This window comes from Mauremys reevesii, unplaced genomic scaffold, assembly GCF_016161935.1.
Source record: "Mauremys reevesii isolate NIE-2019 unplaced genomic scaffold, ASM1616193v1 Contig63, whole genome shotgun sequence".
NCBI lineage: Eukaryota > Metazoa > Chordata > Testudines > Geoemydidae > Mauremys > Mauremys reevesii.
The window spans coordinates 357,717-376,934 of NW_024100877.1; the positions used below are offsets into that span (position 1 = coordinate 357,717).

The window sequence follows — 19,218 nt, forward strand, 5'->3', positions numbered from 1 at the left end:
CTTGGTTTTCACACCTCAACTGCTAGCAGAGGACCTCCCCCTCCATGACTGAACTAACCTCGTTATCTCCAGGCTGATTCTTGTCTGCATATTTATACCTGTCTCTGGAAATTTCCATTACATGTGTCTGACGAAGTAGGTATTCACTCATGAAAGCTTATGCTCCAATACATCTGTTAGTCTTAAAGGTGCCACAGGACTCTCTGTTGCTTTTTACAGACCCAGACTAACACAGCTACCCCTCTGATACTTGACACCATGCAAAGCACTGCATTTAGCTGTATGGAATGGAAATCTATCAACCTCATGAAGAAACTTGCACAAGTACAGACAGATATCTTCCTTTCCAAATGTAAATGGATGGACATCATACCAAATGGACTGAAGGTGAAAAATCCATTGCTATCTGCATACTGCACAGACCACAGTAAGAAATGCCAGACACTATCAAAGAAACTGAGGAACCACCTGATCAGCGTCCTATACATCAAACAGGAAAACATCAAAAAAGAGCTCTCCAACCTCAAGACTTTCATAAATAACCTACCTCACACACAAACGGACTTTACTAAAATAAGACAAGAGACCTACATTACACACTTCACCTCTTTACAAAGGAAAAAGGACTGTAAGCTGTCTAAACTCCTACCTGCTACGTGGGGCCACAACCGTGGTACCCCTAACCCACCCAGCAATATCGTCAATCTATCCAACCACACACTCAGCCCAGAAGAAAAGTCTGTCCTATCTCGGGGACTCTCTTTCTGCCCTGCCACCCCCACAAACATAATATAGTTCTGAGATGATATGGAAGCCTACTTTTGCCACCTCCGACTCAAAGAATACTTTCAAGATAACACTGAACAGTGCACTGATGCACAGATACCCTCACAACAACAACACAGGAAGAAGAACTCCACATGGACTCCTCCTGAGGGTCGAAATGACAGTCTGGACCTATACATAGAATGCGTCTGCCGACGTGCACAGGCAGAAATTGTGAAAAAAGAACATCACTTGCCTCATAACCTAAGTCGTGCAGAACGCAATGCCATCCACAGCCTCAGAAACCACCCTGACATTATAATCAAAAAGGCTGATAAAGAAGGTGCTGTTGTCATCATGAACAGGTCTGACTACCAGGAGGAGGCTGCCAGACAACTCTCCAATACCAAAGTCTACAGGCCACTTTCCTCAGATCCCACTGAGGAATATACTAATAAACTGTACCATCTACTCAGGACACTCCCTACACTAACACCGGAACAAATCAACATACCCTTAGAGCCCTGACCAGGGTTATTCTATCTACTACCCAAGATCCACAAACCTGGAAATCCTGGACGCCCCATCATCTCTGGAATTGGCACACTCACTGAAGGACTATCCAGATATGTGGACTTTCTGCTCAGACCCTATGCCACCAGCACTCCCAGCTATCTCCATGACACAGCGGATTTCCTGAGAAAACTACAATGCATTGGTGATCTCCCAGAAAACACCATCCTAGCCACCATGGATGTAGAAGCTCTCTACACAAACATCCCACACACAGATGGAATACCAGCTGTCAGGAACAGTATCCCTGATGATGACACAGCACAACTTATTGTTGAGCTCTTTGCCTTTATCCTCACACACAATTATTTCAAATTTGATGACAATATATACCTCCAGACCAGTGGCACCACCATGGGAACCCACATGGTCACACAATATGCCAACATTTTTATGGCTGACCTGGAACAACACTTCCTCAGATCTCGTCCACTCACACTTCTTCTCTACCTACGCTACATTGATGACATCTTCATCATCTGGACCCTGAGAAGGAGACTCTGGAAGAATTCCACCACAATTTCAACAGCTTCCACCCCACCATCAACCTCAGCCTGGACCAATCTACACGGGAGGTACACTTTCTAGACACCACAGTACAAATAAGTGATGGTCATGTTAACACCACCCTATACTGAAAACCCACCGACCACTATGCCTACCTTCATGCCTCCAGCTTCCACCCCAGACACACCACACGATCCATCGTCTACAGCCAAGCGCTGAGGTACAACCGCATCTACTCCAACCCCTCAGACAGAGACCAAGACCTACAAGATCTTCACCAAACATTCTCAAAACTATGATATCCGCACAAGGAAATAAGGAAACAAATCAACAGAGCCAGACGTGTACCCAGAAGTCTCCTGCTACAAGACAAGCCCAAGAAAGAAATCAACAGAATTCCACTGGCCATCACATACAGTCCCCAGCTAAAAACCCCTCCAACGCATCATCAGGGATCTACAACTCATCCTGGACAATGATCCCTTGCTTTCACAGACCCTGGGAGGCAGGCCAGTACTCGTCCACAGACAACCCGCCAACCTTAAGCATATTCTCACCAGCAACCACACACCGCACCATAACAACTCTAACTCAGGAACCAATCCATGCAACAAACCTCGATGCCAACTCTGCCCACATATCTACACCAGCAACACCATCACAGGAACTAACCAGATTAGCCACACCATCACCGGTTCATTCACCTGCACATCCACCAATGTAATATATGCCATCATATGCCAGCAATGCCCCTCTGCTATGTACATTGACCAAACTGGACAGTCCCTATGTAAAAGGATCAATGGACACAAGTCAGATATCAGGAATGGCAATATACAAAAACCTGTAGGAGAACACTTCAATCTCCTTGGCCACACAATAGCAGATGTAAAGGTAGCCATCCTGCAGCAAAAAAACTTCAGGACCAGACTCCAAAGAGAAACTGTTGAGCTTCAGTTCATCTGCAAATTTGACACCATCAGCTCAGGATTAAACAAAGACTGTGAATGGCTAGCAAACTACAAAAGCAGTTTCTCCTCCCTTGGTGTTCACACCTCGACTGCTAGAAGAGGGCCTGATCCTCCCTGATTGAACTAACCTCGTTATCTCCAGACTGATTCTTGCCTCCATATTTGTACCTGCCTCTGGAAATTTCCATTACATGCGTCTGACGAAGTGGGTATTCACCCACAAAAGCTTATGCTCTAATACATCTGTTAGTCTATAAGGTGCCACAGGACTCTCTGTTGCCTGTCTCTATTACATAGTGACCCCAGCAGTTGTTATTCAGCTAGGATGAGGGTTTGCAGGAGGTGGATTTCAAAGTCAAATGCAGGAGTATTCATAGAAATGGAACTTGTTTCCCACAGGAAAGTAGTCTATTGCTCGCTCTCTCTCTCTCTCTGACAGTTTCTGTCCTGTATTCATAAAATCCGTAGCACCTGAGAACAGCATTGGGACAGACATGGAGCTGAGCTGCCATAATCAATGTGTATGTTAAACCCACTTCTTGGGATGTTTGCTGTACAACTATATTGGGTTAACTTTTGGGATGTTTATGTTAAGGCTTTATTGGGTGTAACCAGTATGGCTCTTCTTAGTTCAATCGCAGGCTGCTGGAAAACAAACAGGATGGGAAGGCACAGATCAAGAAAAGCCATCGCTCAGTAAGCACTTCTGGGAGTTTGAGAGTCAACACTGGAGCTACAAGCTGGGAAGAGCCTATCTCCGGGCTCCAGCCACATCACACAGCTTGTTTTGCCAGTGCTGGGAGCCTGTCCAGAGATGGGGCAGTCTTTGCTGAGAAGCTTTTCAGACTGGAAGGACAGACACCGCTGGGGAAATCTGAAGGCCCTGGGCCTGCCTATGTCTGCATCAATTTGGGAGGACTTGAGGTCAGAGACATGTACAGACATTTCTTTGAAAACCCTCTTCTTCTCTCATGTTAGACTTCATTCTTACTGTTTAGATTAAACAGTGTTTTGGTTCAAGAAGGCTGGTTGGTCACTCATCTCAGCATTAGTCACATGCTTACAAGGGCTGTACCACACGTCCCAAACCCACTGGGACTTGTTGTCTCAGTGGGTTGCTGTCCACTGTGTGTTGTAGCCCAGGGTCCAGTCTGAGGGTGGGACGATTGCGGGATTCCACCCCGTGAGAGGGAAGTTTACAAGGCCTGACATCTGGCATTTGGAGGCAGACATGCAGGTAGTCCTGTAACTTTGACATGTTTCTAAAGGGCAGAAGTGCCGGAGCCCTCAGACAGTCAGGAATCAGAAATATGCCCTATAGGACCTGTTACAACAGAGCAATCAGCTCTGAATTCCTGCCTTCAAAATGAAGCCAGACAATAAAACCTTTGAAAATGCATTTGCTGGTTCAATTTCCAGGAGTTAATAAACCTGAGGCGATTGGGAACTAGTCACAGATATTCCGTGGGGTCTCGTCTCACTCAGCCCCTGCAGGATCGGGCCCAGAGCACACGATACTTCGAGAAATGAGACCCCATTAGAAATCCTGACTAAGGGCATTCGGGTTTTAACAGTCCAAGCTCACTTTGAATGTCAGATTTCTGTGTAGCTTGATCAACCCACCGTGGAGCATGGGCAGGTGTAGGGGAGGGGTTCCCAAGCTACCTAGCGCTGCCTGCCCTCCAGCCCTGTCACTGATCCACCCCGACAGCCCAGCTGAGTCCTCTGCCACTGCACAGAACATCTGCCAATATAAACAGCTCGCAGCCTTTCCCCTTCACTTTGCATTTTAGAGAGAGTGAAACCTGCCAACGTACCCAATTCCTGCTAGAAGGGGAGCCGCTGACACCAGAGATCTTCACCCTAAAGGACAAGGAGTCATCGGAGAGGTAGCACAGGCAGCAGGCAGTGTCTGTTCAGATAGGGAGGAATCTGTGTTTATGAAGCATGTCTGCACATTCCCTTGGGGGCCACTTGGCCATCAGGGAACCTCAGCTGCTTGGCTTTGTGTGCACCAGCTTTAACCCCTGTGACAGCCAAGGGCAAACTGCAGGAGGCCAAATCACAGGGGATGTGCGGTGAGGCTACACTGGACTGCAGCACCAGCCCCATTGCAGGCTCTATTTCTGGAATCCAGGCTTGTCATCACTGTTTGTATGGTTCCAATTAGGCACATGGCTACTTCGGGGGTGGAGAGTGGTAACAATGATGCTGTCACAGCTGTGATCTTGCATAAATAAAATAAATAATAATAATATATTACCAAATTTCTCCCCAGCATCCACCTTTCCTACATTACAAACCCAGGGTGCAGGACAGGAAAGGGAGATTTCATAAGGCTCCATACATGCAAATTTCCATCAGATCGTCAGATAGAGGTCCCTTCCCTTCTCCCTGTGGAATGAAAGGCAGGACGCAGGATCTAGAGATCCCCAATGTTATGCACAGATCCACTGGTTGCTAGGCTCCCCACCCAAACTCTCTTGGCCTTCACAATTGCTTTAGGACTCTCCTCAGCTGCCTTTTAACACAGGTTCATAAGAGATTTGCTACCAGGGCCTGTCACAGTAGCTGAAGGGGCATTGTACAGGGAGGAGGGGGCTGCACAGAGATGGGAAGGCTGGTTAGAGTAGCTTATGAACACAATACCCCAGCCCTAGACTGGGCAGGAGATTTTGATTTTTCCATACCCAGAATCACAGACTCAGTATCAAATTAAAATATGGATGAAAAGGAAACATTTCAGTTTGGGACAAAAATTTAAATGTGGGGAAAATCTCTCTGTTATCCTGCCCAGCTCTAGCCCCTGTCAGCACTAGACCCCATCAGCATCCTATATTGAACATCCCCGGGACGTTGGCTAGGGTGGCTATGCCAGCTCTGTAACACAGGCAACCCCTGGAACTGGCTGGTCTGTAGCAGCCCCTCAATCAGTGGAACAATTTAAGAACATAAGAACAGCCTTATTGGGTCATACCAATGGCCCATCTAGCCCAGTGTCCTGTCTTCTGACCATGGTTAGTGCCAATAGTTCAGAGGGAACTAACAGATGAGTGAAATTATCAAGTGATCCATCCCTGGCATCTGCTCCCAGCTTCTGACTGTCAGAGGTTTAGAGACACCCAGAGCATGGAGCTTCATCCCTGATCATATTGGCTAATAGCTTTTGATGGACATATCCTCAGTCAACTTAGCTAGTTCTGTATTGGACCAGTTATTCTTTTGGCTTTCAGAAGATCGCCTGGCAATGAGTTCCTCAGCTGACTGTACTTTGTGTAAAAAGTACTTTCTTTTGTTTGTTTTAAACCTGCTGCCTATTAAATTCCTTGGGTGACCCCTGGTTCTTATGAAGGGGTAAATAACACTTCCTGATTCACTTTCCCCACAGCACTCATGATTGTATAGATCTCTATTATATCCCCACTTAGGCTTCTCTTTTTCCAAGCTGAAATATTCCAGGCTTTTTAGTGTCTTATCATCTGGAAGCTGTTCCATAGCCCTAAATATTTTTGACACTCTTCTCTGTACATTTTCAAATTCTAATATATCTTTTTTTGAGATGGGATGGACAGAACTACAAAAACTAATCAAGGGGTGGGTATAGCACAGACTTATATAGAGGCATCATGATATTTTCTGTCTTATCGTCTGTCACTTTCCTTATGATTTACAACATGAGCAGGAGGTGGAGCCCCCCGGCCCTACTCCTTCCACCCAACTGCCACAGCCAGTGTCGACACGTACACACGCCCCCCTGCTCCTGGAGAAGCCCAGAGCTTACACAGACCCCATGGCTGGAACAATGAGCCCCTCCAGGCCAGATGACTCCCAGGGTGGCCGGAGCCCCCTCAGCCATGCTCAGCCTACTCTCCTGAGACCCCAAGTCACCCCACGGGAAAAGTCTGTCCCTTCCTAAAGAACCTCAACCTTTTATATGCCCAGTGCAGGTTCCAGGGTAGCTGAGGAGGTGGCTGTGAAACTGTCCCCAATAAGAATCATAGTGGTATGCTTCTGATATGATTATGACATAGTTATATGCCTCTTGTACAAAAAATGTCTTGTGAGGTTTCTATGGAAAAATTATGATTTGCAGACTATGTTGATCCTATTTGTATGCCTGTATCATTTTTGCATCTGAAGCTATGAATATTGACTATGTATCTGTATTTCAAATGTAGTTACACCTGGGTGACACCCACTAGGCAAAGTTCTTAGAGTCCAGACAGCTGGTTGAGAAGGCCCTATTCCAGGTAATGGGACATTAGGGTAAAGAACAGTCTCTAGGAGAAGGTTATACCCCATCTGGTGAGCCTTTGGGAGAACACTCGGGACCGTCTATGGATAATGTGTGCTATGACTCAGCAGGGCATTCAAGGGCATGGAACCAGACCACATGACACTAAACTCCATTTTGGCACCTGTACTTTTCTGCTATATAATGTGGGGAGTGACATCATCTCTTGGCCTCACTCTCCACACAAGAGAACTCCTGGAAACACCTCAGGAACAACGACTGAACTGGGGGAAGTGCTAGTCCCAGGCTAAAGGGATTTCTAGTCTGCGTATGGAAACTTGGTAGACTGGTTGTATCATCAGTCAGGATGAGAAATTGATAATTCATGTCCAGTCTATCTAGCACGTTAACCTTAGTTCGTGTTTTTGTTTATTTGCTAGGTAATCTGCTTTGATCGGAATTCTATTAATTTTAATCACTTAAAATCCATCTTTTTTTAATTAATAAACCTGTTTTATGTTTTATGTTTACCAGTGTGTTTTGAATAAAGTGTCTGGGGAAAATCTCATTTCTGTGTACAAAGGCTGTTCCATATATTTCCCACATCAAGGGGAAAGCAAACTATATTGATAAGCTTACGCTGTTCTGACTCCTGTGCAGTGCAAGATGGTATAATTTTTGGTTTATACTACATCAAAGGTGCGACGTGGGGGAGCTGGGAAATTGGCTGTTGTCTCCTGCCTGTCTTTGAGTGGCTTAGGTAAAGCACTCAGGAGGCTCAGTTGGGTGTGTGGTGCCACCTGCTGTCGTGTTGGGTGATAACAGGGCTTGAAGAGACTGACTTGTGTCACCAACAAAAAAGTGTAACATTGGGCAGCCCAACTGGAGGGTTCAGAGGCACAGCGGTTCCCACAGCTCCCAGACTGCACCCCGGGGGTGACAACCTGTCACATGTGTTACTCAGCTTCCTGGTTTCACAATCTCCATTAAGCACAGCGAGATTACTGAAGAAGCTGAGTAGCCCATACTGCCTCCTCAGCTACCCTGGAACCTGCATGACACATAATAATAAAAAGTTCCCTGTGCGAACCCTGCAACTGCTGGGCAGTGGCCACAGCAGCATCAGGGGAGGCTCAGCCTGTCTTGGCCTATTATATTCACCATCTGTGGTTCCCAGCATTCTGTTTGCTTTTTTGACTGATGCTGCACACTGAGTGGATATGTTCAGAGAACTATCCACAATGACTCCAAGATCTCTTTTTTGAGTGGCAATGGCTAATTTAGCACCATCATTTTGCCTGTACAGTTGGGATTATGTTTTTCCAATGTGCATTATTTTTTTGCATTTATAAACACTGAATTTCATCTGCCATGTTGTTGCCCAATCCCCAGGTTATGTGAGATCCCTTTGTAACTCATCATGGTCTGCTTTGCACTTAAATATATTGAATAATTTGATCTCATCTGCAAATTTTGCCATCTCATTGCTTTCTCCTTTTTCCAGTTCATTTATGAATATGTGGAACGGCCTTCGCCCCACTCCAGACCCCAGGACGACCCCACAAGTTACGTCCCTCCATTCTGAAAACTGACCATTTACTCCTACCCTTTGTTTCCTAACTTTTAACTGGTTACTTATCCAGGAGAGACCTTTATATTCCATGACTGCATACTTTTCTTAAGAGCCTTTGTTGAGGGAGCTTGTGAAAGTTTTTCTCAAAAGTCCCAGTACACTATATCACCTATTCTAGATCACCCTTGCACACATGTTTGCTAGTCTGCTGAAAGAATTCTGATAGATTGGTGAGACATGATTTCCCTTAGCAAAAGACATGTTGACTGTTCCACAGCAAATGATGTTCATGTGGATGTCTGATAATTCTGTTCTTTACTATAGTTTAAATCAATTTCCCTGATACTAAAGCTAGGATGACTAGCCTGTAATTGCTTGGATCACATCTGTGGCCTTTTTAAAAAAATCAGCATGATATTGTTGGGATTTTGTGGTTCCCAATGAGTCAGATGCTGGGCAGAATCAAGGGACTTTGATTCGATTCGATACGATGCGATTCAATTCGATGCGATTCGATTCAATTCAACAAGGCTTTATTCAGTATGTGCAAAAGGAAGCCCCTGGTACAAAAAATCAGGCAGAGTCCCTCCAGCAAGGAGCCCCTCCCCTTGCTATTTTATAGCATATGGCACTTACATAACAAGTTACATAACATGAACCTCTAACCAGTCAGATTTAACCTTTCCATAAATGGATTTATCACATGGTCATAGTTCTCCATTCCACATGCTGAGCTCACCACCCTCCCCCTGGCCTTCTCTAGAATGGTCCTAGGGTGGTGAGCCACAGCATGCTTCCCTATGCATAAGCACCCTGCAAACCACATTTTATCCAAAATGAACACAAGCATACCCTTCAGTATTATCTACCATTCACCCTGTATAAAGCCTAACATATACCACAGTTAGTAGTTCTGAAATTTGATATTTGAGTTCCTTCGGAACTATTGGGTGAATGTCATCTGGTCCTGGTGCCTTTTAATGTTTAGTTTATCAGTTTGTTCTAAAATCTCTGTGATGGGTTGTCCCCCCTGGGGTGCAGTGTGGAAGCCGGTGGAATCACTGAACCCCCTATCCATTCAGCTTGGCTGGCCTCTCCACAGTGCTCTTCTGGTGACACAACAAGCTGCTCCAGGCCCTGGTATCATCCAACATGACAGCAGTTGGTGCCGAAAACCAACTGAGCAACCTGAGTGCTTTACCTAAGCCACTCAAGGACGAACAGGAGACAACAGCCAATTTCCCATCTCCCCAGCTTTCTATTGCAAAGGGATCTGCAGAATACATGCTCATTAATATAGATGGCTTTCCCCTCAATGTGGGAAAGATCTGCAAAACACTTCATTTACAGAACTGAGATTTTCCAAGACACTTCACTCAAAACACACCGGTTATGGTAAAACATAACACAAGTTTATTATCTCGAGAAAGATAGATTTTAAGTCATTATACGTAATAGCAAGCAGATCCAAGCAGATTACATAGCAAATAAATAAAAATGCAAAATAAGCCTAAAATACTAGATTGACTTGAAATGAATTATCAGTTTCTCACCCTGGCTGGCAGTGTATCAAGTTTTCATACACAGCCTAAAAATCCCTTTAGCCTGGGATCAGCACTTCCCCCTGTTCAGACTGTTTTCTTCATTTGTTTCCATGAGTTCTCTTGTGTGGGGAGTGAGAGTAAGAGATGATGTCACTACCCACCTTGTATATTTGTTCAATATGGCAGGAACCCTTTGTTTCAAGCTGAGTTCCCAGCCCAGTTTGTGGAAAAATACAGGTACCAAAGTGGAGTTCAGTGTCATATGGTCTTGTCCCATACCCTTGCATGCCCTGCTGAGTCATAGCAGCCATTACTCATAGACTGGCTGAAACGTCACAGGAAGGCGAAGCTCTTTCATGGTTCATAGTCTTTGTTGACGAGCCCTCAGCACTGTCTAGCTTCTTCATTGTAGTCCTTGAAAGGCTACTTGAGGGTGTTACCCAGAGTAAGCATGTTTGAAATACAGATTTATAGTTATTATTGATAACTTCAGGTACAAAAATGATACATGTGCACAAATAGGACAATCAAAATCTACTAATCATAACTTTTCCAGTGACACCTCTCAATATCTTGTACCAGATTAATCATAATTATGATACCACTATGATGAATATGGGGTGCAGCATCACAACCTCTTCTACTGACACTGCAATGTGGGGAGTTCCTGAGATTTGTAACCTGAAAAGAATGGCTCTGGTGTGGGAATCTCCCTCTCATCCTCTGCAGTGAAGACTAAGGCAAAACATTCACTTATGCTCTGCACAACAGCCTCATCTTTCTTGAGTGCTCCTTTAGCAGCTCAATTTTCCAGTAGCCGTACTTATTGTTTGGCTGGCTTACCACTTCTAACATACATTAAAAAAATTGCTTTTAGTTTTTGTGTCTTTTGCTCATTGCTTTTCAGATCTCCTACACTAGGTACTCGGTATCACTAAGCCCCTTCATTAAGTGTGAGTCACACCGCCAAAAAATCATGAGATTGGTTTAGAAATAATGAGATTTAAATAGACACTAATGTGGGGTTCATTTTCACTTTGCTTTGGTGTCTGAGCCATTGGGGTCACCTGCTTCAGGTTTTCTAGATTTTCTGCAGGTCATTTGTTTAAATAAACTTCTTAAAGAAAACCAAAAGCTGAGAATCCTGCACAGTGTCTTGATTGCACAGGTTGGGGCTTTCATAAGGACGGGAAATAGTGGGAGACTCCCAATAAAATCCCAAGAGGTGGCATTGCTGGCCATATCTCAAGTGGAGATAAAAACAAAGGCACTGAGAGTTGGTAATTTTACATTTTTTGTCACACAGTCCATCAGTGGCAGAGACGGTGTGGCCCTCTGCACTGGACTACAGAGTCCCCAGTTATAAGTAACAGGGTTACGACACAGACAGCCGGACATAACAGTGACAGGCTCACAGAATCACTGGGTACCTGAGACACAGCTCAGAGGTAAGCAAGGCCAATCTGATTCTTAATAGATGGGTTCGTGGCCCAAGCCCAGCTCAAAATGTCTGCTGCTAACTCCCTGAGAGCATTTTCCCATCCGTTTGCCCCTTTCTTGAGGAAGCAGCCTTTGCTGAAACCTGTGTGAGCCTGGGCCCAGTCACCATAGTGCTCAGCCGTGTCCGTGTTACAGGGCCAAGGTGTGGAGCTGACCTGTACCCTCAGACTGCTTTCTCCCAGCCAGACCATCTAAGATGAAGCCCACGTGGCCATTGCTCCATTGCTTGTCAGTTAGACCCATTCAGCCTCAAGGGCTCGCAAACACCGGTCCAGTGACTGTGCTGAAACTCCCAGCATAACTGTGACACTCCAACACTCCCCTCAGAAATCCACTAACTACCCATCACTGTCACCCCCGAGCACCCCCACATCTGCCATAGACACCACAGTGCTGGAGTCACAGGGCTTCCCAGAAGGAGCTGTCACAGGAGGCTGTGGTAAGAGGCCTTTTATAGACCAGTGTCAGAGGTGTTGCTCTGTGGAACCTTGACACAGCCCTGATCTTAGGTCTAAAGGTATCTGAGCACCTGGAATATATTTATCCCCCTGCCACCTCTGTGAGGCAGGGCAGGGCTATTATCCACCTGTGAAGATGCTCAGAGACAGCCAATGGCTTTCCCACAGTCGCACACAGCAAGGGAATCAACCCTGTTGTCCTGAGTCACAGAGCAGTGCCAGGCCACAGGCCCAGCCTTCCAGCCATCTGAGTGGTGACAGGCCTGGCTCAGTTCTCTGCTGTGCCAGCAGAGCTCCCACCTGAGCTGTAGAGAGCGGGGAGGGCCAGGAGCCTGTTACAGGGGTTTGATCCTCTGGCCTGTTCTTCCGCTGCCTCAGTGGAGTTTAGAGCAGCCTGGGGGCTGGGTTGCAAGAGTGCAGCCCACTCTGGCCAAGATCCTGTGGACAGGGCCACCCCAGAGTGCCCCTTGGGGCCAGAGGTAGCATAGCAGGCAACCTGCCCTTCCCTCTAAGGTCCTTGCCATGACTTACTCTCAGCCTGGGATACTGAAAACAAGAGCCCCCTTCTGTGGGGTCACATTAATTCAGTCTTCTCCAAAACACAGGCTTTCCTATCCTCCGGCTCCATCCTCCTCCTTTACTCAGGAGCCCCCCACCCTCCTGCTTGCTGGGCTCAGCCTTGTTCCAGGCTTGCTGCAGCCTCACTGGCTTCTCCTCAGCTGGTACCCCTGATATCTCAGTCCCTCTCCCCTGGGCTGAGTGAGCGCAGCTGTCCGTCCCCTGCTTGTGTTGCCCATGTTTCGAGAGAGGATGCAGCCTGCCTGCCCTCCTAAGGTTCCTCCTGTTTCACATGGAGTGAAGGGAGCCCTGCCCTGCCCTACTAGGCCCTTGTCCCAGGCCCTTAAGAAACCAGTAGCCTGGGATTCCACAAGGAACTAACTATTCCCCAGGACCACCTTCCTCTCTCCCACCAGCTGGCTCTACAAAGCTTCTGTCAGCTCCAAAAGTCACAGGAATCTTACAAGGTCACACTCTATATCAACGGTTCACTGACCTCTCTAATCTCTCCTACCATAAAGGGGACAGTCTCCAACATGCAATCTCTAATGGCCACTGAATTAAGGTTGACCACACTTCCTGAATTGGGCAGGGGAGTTCCAAACTACAGCATTCAAGTCCCAGTGTGGGCTGAAAGACTCCAGAAAAGCATTTGTCCAAATTCCCTGTGGTGCCGATCCACACCTGTTCATGGGCAGAGCCCACTTTTCACTGTTGGTGGACTTTATCCCACCCTCGCTATGAGGCCCCACCATGCTCCTTTTTCCCCAGAGGCTGGGTCCCCTGACCAGGGCAGATGGAGGGTCTGGGGTTCCCCAGAGTGGTCACGCTACACTGAATGGGCTGGACTGCGACAGGAGGTTGCTGTGACTCTGTTGGGGAGCTGAGGCCCTTGTCCAACCCTTTGCATTACTGAGGCAGCAGAAATGCAGGGGAGGGGAATATAGGCCTGAGTCTCTTCCCAGGACTCCTGTGTGCCAGACCCTCACTCACTCACACAGCCAGGTCTGCTGCACTTTCTTGTGGAGTGGGCTCTGCAGGTGTGCTGTGCGCAGAGACACCAGCGGTGGTGGTGGTGGTTGGGCGGGTATGGGAATGGCTTCCCTTGTGGCTCCTGCATTAATGAGGTCTCTGGTATAATTCAGTTGCAAGCACCTGGCTGAGGGAGTGGGGGAAGGGTGGGTGTCTATGTCCCTTGAATATCCCCTGTCCACAGCTGGTGCAGCCCCCATGGATCACGCAGCACCCAGAGCGCTCAGGAACGGCGAGCACTGTGACCACAAAACATCTCTGCAGCTTTTTTCATGGCCCAAGGATGTTTAATCACAGACGGGACAGTGACAGGCCAGGTGTAATGAGAAACAACATGCAGGTCCCTTCTCTTTACGGAGAGTATTGTCAGGGATTCTGAGTCTGGAGCAACCACTGATACGGTTATTTATGGGCCAACATACTACCGGTCCCCTGGCTCTCCACAAACACAGTCACTTGGTAAATGCTGCTGCCTGCCTTGGTCTCCTTCCCCCAGTGCCCTGTCCTCCCTCTACAATGGGTGGAAACAACTCCTATACCATTGCATTAGGCCTTAGACCCCATCTGAACATGTCTGTACAGAGTGGAGATCAGTAGCTCATGTATCACAGATATAAGGGTCCAGGATGGAATAAGTCACCAGGTCCTGTGTTTCTTGTTTCCTATGTCACAAGCACTGGGGCGGGGTGCTAAACTGACCCTTCACTTCACGAACACCCTGATTATCCTCGAACGAAGGTGTTTGCTTTTCACACTGTACACGATTGGGTTCATCAGAGGAGGAACCAGAAGGTCGACATAGCCCAGGACAATCTGAAGCAAGGGAAAAGAGCCATTCGAGTACCTGTGTATCAAAGTCAGGCTGAACTCTGGCGTGTAGAAGAGGAGGACGGCACAGAGGTGGGAGACGCAGGTGTTCAGGGCCCTGATGAACTCTGTGTGGGACGCGATGCTCAGCACTGTTTTGAGAATCATCACATATGAGAGAAAAATGAGCAGCGAGTCCAACACCAAAATTATGACTGTAATAAACAAGCCATAGATGCTGTAGACTCTGATATCCGAACAAGCCATCATCATAACCTCTTGGTCCATGCAGTAGGAATGGGAGAGGACATTCACTCGACAATATCTGAACCGTTTCAGGAGAAGGGGGAATGGGAGCATTACGGCCACCCCTCTTAGCACACACACCAGTCCCATCTTGGCTATTCTCGGTAGGGTTAAGATGGAAGAATATCTCAGCGGGTCACGGATCGCAATGAAGCGGTCAAAGGCCATCAACAAGAGCACGGAGGATTCAATGCATTGAAATGACTGGATAAAGAACAACTGGGCAAAACAGGCATCAGAGCTGATCTCTCTAGAGTTAAACAAGAATATGCCCAGTATCGTTGGCATGGTGGCTATCAATAAGCCAAGGTCTGTGACACCCAACATGGAAAGGAAAAGGTACATGGGCTCATGAAGGCTTGGATCTGTTTTTATAATAAACAGAATGACTGAATTTCCTACTATTGAAATAACATACACTAAGCAGAAGGGGACAGAGATCCAGAGATGGACGTCTTCCTGTCCAGGTATCCCAGTGAGAAGGAAAACTGCAGAGTTGAATTTGGTTTCATTGACAGCTGACATAATGTAATGAGCAGATCCAAGGAGTTTTGAACTTTCCTTCCTGAAAGGAAAAAGAACAGGAAAGTAGACGTTATTTAATGAGATATCTTTCTGCTCTCAGTACAAGTCTGGAAACTCTCAGGAGCTAAAGAAAAATCAAGAAAAACAATGTTTTGGATTTACACCACCGGTAGCAAGATAGACATTCCCAGACTGGATCAGACCTGCAGTCCGTCTAGCCCAGTATCCAGTGGCCAGTTTCACATGCTTCAGAGGAAGGTGGAAGGACTCCTGCAATAGGCAGCTATGAGATAACCTGCTCTCAAAGTTTCCCCCTGACACCCACTAGTTAGAGATAGGCATATTGGACTGCATTAGTAGGAACATTGCCAGCTGATCGAGGGAAGTGATTATTCCCCTCTATTCAGCACTGGTGAGGCTACATCTGGAGTATTTGGGGGGTCCAAAGAGGATGGAGCTCGGCTGTTCTCAGTGTTGGTAGATGACAGAACAAGGAGCAAAGGTCTCAGTTTGCAGTTGGGGAAGTCTAGGTTGGATATTAGGAGACACTACTTCACTAGGAGGATGGTGAAGCACTGGGATGGGTTACCTAGGGAGGTGGTAGAATCTCCATCCATAGAGGTTTATAAGGCTCAGCTTGTAAAGGTCCTGGCTGGGATGATTTAGTTGCTGTTGGTCCTGCTTTGAGCAGGGCATTGGACTAGATGACCTCCTGAGGTTTCCCAACCCTAATCTTCTGTGATTCTATGATTCACTCAACAAGGAGTTCATAGCATAAAACATTTCCAAATAGCATATGGAGTATTTCTGAAATACTTTCTAAAGCAAAACCCATTAAGCAGTAAAGTTTCCACTGCTCCTTCCTGTAGATTCCACCAACTCTGCTGCTGGCTTTCAATATACATGCATGTCATCAAAGTTTGATGTGTAAAATTTGTATTACAATGAAAAGTTTTGGCATAACATTAACACATCTGTACTTTCGCACACACATGTCAACCCATTCTTTCCCCTCTGATCTTCTCTCACAGATGATTTCTCAGATTAGAGTGGGCTTAAAATGTAGTGTCTCTCATCAAGATTTCTTCAGAAGCTGAAAAGATCACAGCGTCTCCACCCTCATTCAGTCACTGTCAGCAAACAAAAGTCTAGGAGCTCCTCTGTCCCTGGGTTAAGAGCTGACTGGTTCGCCTCAGGTTCTGTTCTGTCAGTCTGTAGCCTGTATCCGGAGTGTCTGAGGTGGCAGCAACCAGGGCTGAGTTCAGTATCTAGGGGTTCCATTTCAATAATGCAATACAAAACCGTCTCGAGTCCCCACCCAGTGACCTGGTGCCTCTAAGAGTCAACACTACCCCTCTTGCAAGCACGGAGTCTGAGTATAGCAAAATCCTTTTAATAAAGGAAGGAAACAATGTGGCATTATATTGGGGAAACAGAATTCATAACACAAACCATGAGCAAAGACCCACCCACAAGTAAGTTTGGCAATGTCCTTTTCCCCTCAGGGTCTTCAGTCCAGCAACCCAAAAATCCCCCAAAGTCCCAAGAGTCCAACACCCCAAAAGTAGCCCTCCCTGGTCAGTGCAGCCCCAGAATTCAGAAGTTTATCTGCAGAGTTTTACCTCCCAGCCTGGGCGGAAATGGAGGGTGTAAAGGGGCACCTTATGTGGAAAATACACATTCCCTGAACTCTCAGTCTCTAGTACATAGTAACCCAAGGAGCTGTTATTCAGGCAGGATGATGGTTTGCAGAAGTGGATTTCAAAGTCAAATGCATGAGTATTCATGGAAATGGAACGTGGTTTCCCACAGTAAAGTAGTCTATTACTCTCTCTCTCTCTCTGACTGTCTCTGTCCTGTATTCATAAAATCTGTAGCATCCAGGAATGGTATTGGGACAGACATGGCGCTGAGCTGCCATAATGAATGTGTCTGTTAAACCCGGTTGCTGGGATGTTTTCAGTATAACTATATTGGGTTAATTTTTGGGATGTTTATGTTAAGGCTTTATTGCATGTAACTAATACGGTTCTTCTCAATTTAATAGCAGGCTGCTGGAAAACAAACAGGATGGGAAGGCAGAGATAAAGAAAAGGAATCACTCAGTCAGCACTTCAGGGAGGTTGAGAGACAACACTGTAGCTACAAGCTGGGAAGAGCCTATTTCTGGGCTCCAGCCACGTTACACAGCTTGTTTTGCCAGTGCTGGGGGCCTGTCCAGAGATGGGGCAGCTGTTGCTGAGAAGCTCTTCAGACTGCAAGGACGGACACCGCTGGGGAAATCTGAAGGCCCTTGGCCTGCCTGTGTATGCATCAGAGAGGGAGGACTTGGGGTCAGAGACATGTACAGACTGTTCTTGGAAAACGGTCTTATTCTCCCATGTTATACTTTATTCTTACTGTTCAGAGTGTTTCAGTTCAAGAAGGCTGGCTGATCACTCATATCAGCATTAGTCACATGCTCACAAAGGAAGGAACCACAGGTGTGAAACACTCTGGGACCTGCTGGATAAGCACAGTCCCCCACAGTGTGTTGTAGCCCAGGACCCAGTCTGAGAGTGGGAGTATCGTGGGATTCCACCCCAGGAGAGGGCAGGTTACAAGGTCTGACATCTGGCACTCAGAGACCAGAGAGGGAGCAGACATGCAGGTCATCCTGTAACTCTCAGGGGTATCTATAGGGCAGAAGTTTTGGAGCCTCAGCCAGTCAGGGAACAGAAATATGCCGTATGGGACCTGTTACCACAGAGCAACACAGCTCTGAATTCCTGCCTTCACAATCTAGCCAGACAATAAATCGTTTGAAAATGCATTTGCTGGTTCAATTTCCAGGAGCAAATAAACCTGAGGCGATTGGGAACTAGTCAGAGATATTCCGTGGGGTCTCCTCTCACTCAGCCCCTGGTAGGATCGGGCACAGAACACATGGCACCACGAGAAATGGGACCCCATTAGAAATCCTGACTCGGGGCATCGGGGTTATAACACTCTGAATGTCACATTTCTGTGTAGCTTGAATAACCCACTGTGGAGCATGGGCATATGTAGGGGAGGGGTTCCCAAGCTACCTAGCACTGCCTGCTCCCAGCCCCCTCACTGAGTCACCCCGGGAGCCCAGCTGAGTCCTCTGCCACTGCACAGAACATCTGCCAATGGATGCAGCTTTTACACATTACTTTGCATTTTAAAGATAGTGAAACCTCCCAACGTACCCAATTCCTGCTAGAAGGGGAGCCGCTGTCACCAGACGTCTTCACCCAAAAGGACAAGAAGTCAGTGCTGAGGTTGCACAGGCAGCAGACAGCATCTGTTCAGACAGGGAGGCAACTGTCTTTATGAAGCATGTTTGCACATTCCCTTGGGGGCCACTTGGCCATCAGGGAACCTCAGCTGCTTGGCTTCGTGTTTACCAGCTTTAACCCCATCACAGCCAATGGCAAATTGCAGGAGGCCAAATCACAGGGGATGTGCAGTGAGGCTACACAACTGGGCTGCAGTCTCTATTCCTGGAATCCAGGCTTGTCATCGCTGTTCGTATGGTTCCGATTAGTCACATGGTTTCTTTGGGGGTGGTGAGTGGTAACGATGCTGCTGTCACAGCTTTGACCTTGCTGAAATAAAGCAAACAATAATAATAATAATAATAACAATAATACTATAGGACCAGATTTCTCTCCGGCAGACCCCCTTCCTACAATACAAGCCCATGGTGCAGGCCAGGAAAGGGAGATTTCACAAAACTTCGTACATGGAAATTTCCACCAGATCGTTGCAGGAGTCGTGGTCCCTTCCCTTCTCCCTGAGGAATGAAAGACAGGACCCAGGATCTAGGGATTCCCAAAGTTAGGCACAGATCTCAGTGATC

The 19,218-nt window shown here is 46.9% G+C and overlaps 1 protein-coding gene across 1 annotated transcript; it reads right to left on the minus strand.

Annotated features, from left to right (window-relative positions):
• Positions 1–14,417: 14,417 nt before the first annotated feature.
• Positions 14,418–15,116, minus strand: LOC120394524 (olfactory receptor 51G2-like). The gene has a single exon (XM_039518740.1). The coding sequence runs from the start codon at positions 15,114–15,116 to the stop codon at positions 14,418–14,420; it is 699 nt and encodes a 232-aa protein (XP_039374674.1).
• Between the last annotated feature and the right edge of the window lie 4,102 nt (positions 15,117–19,218).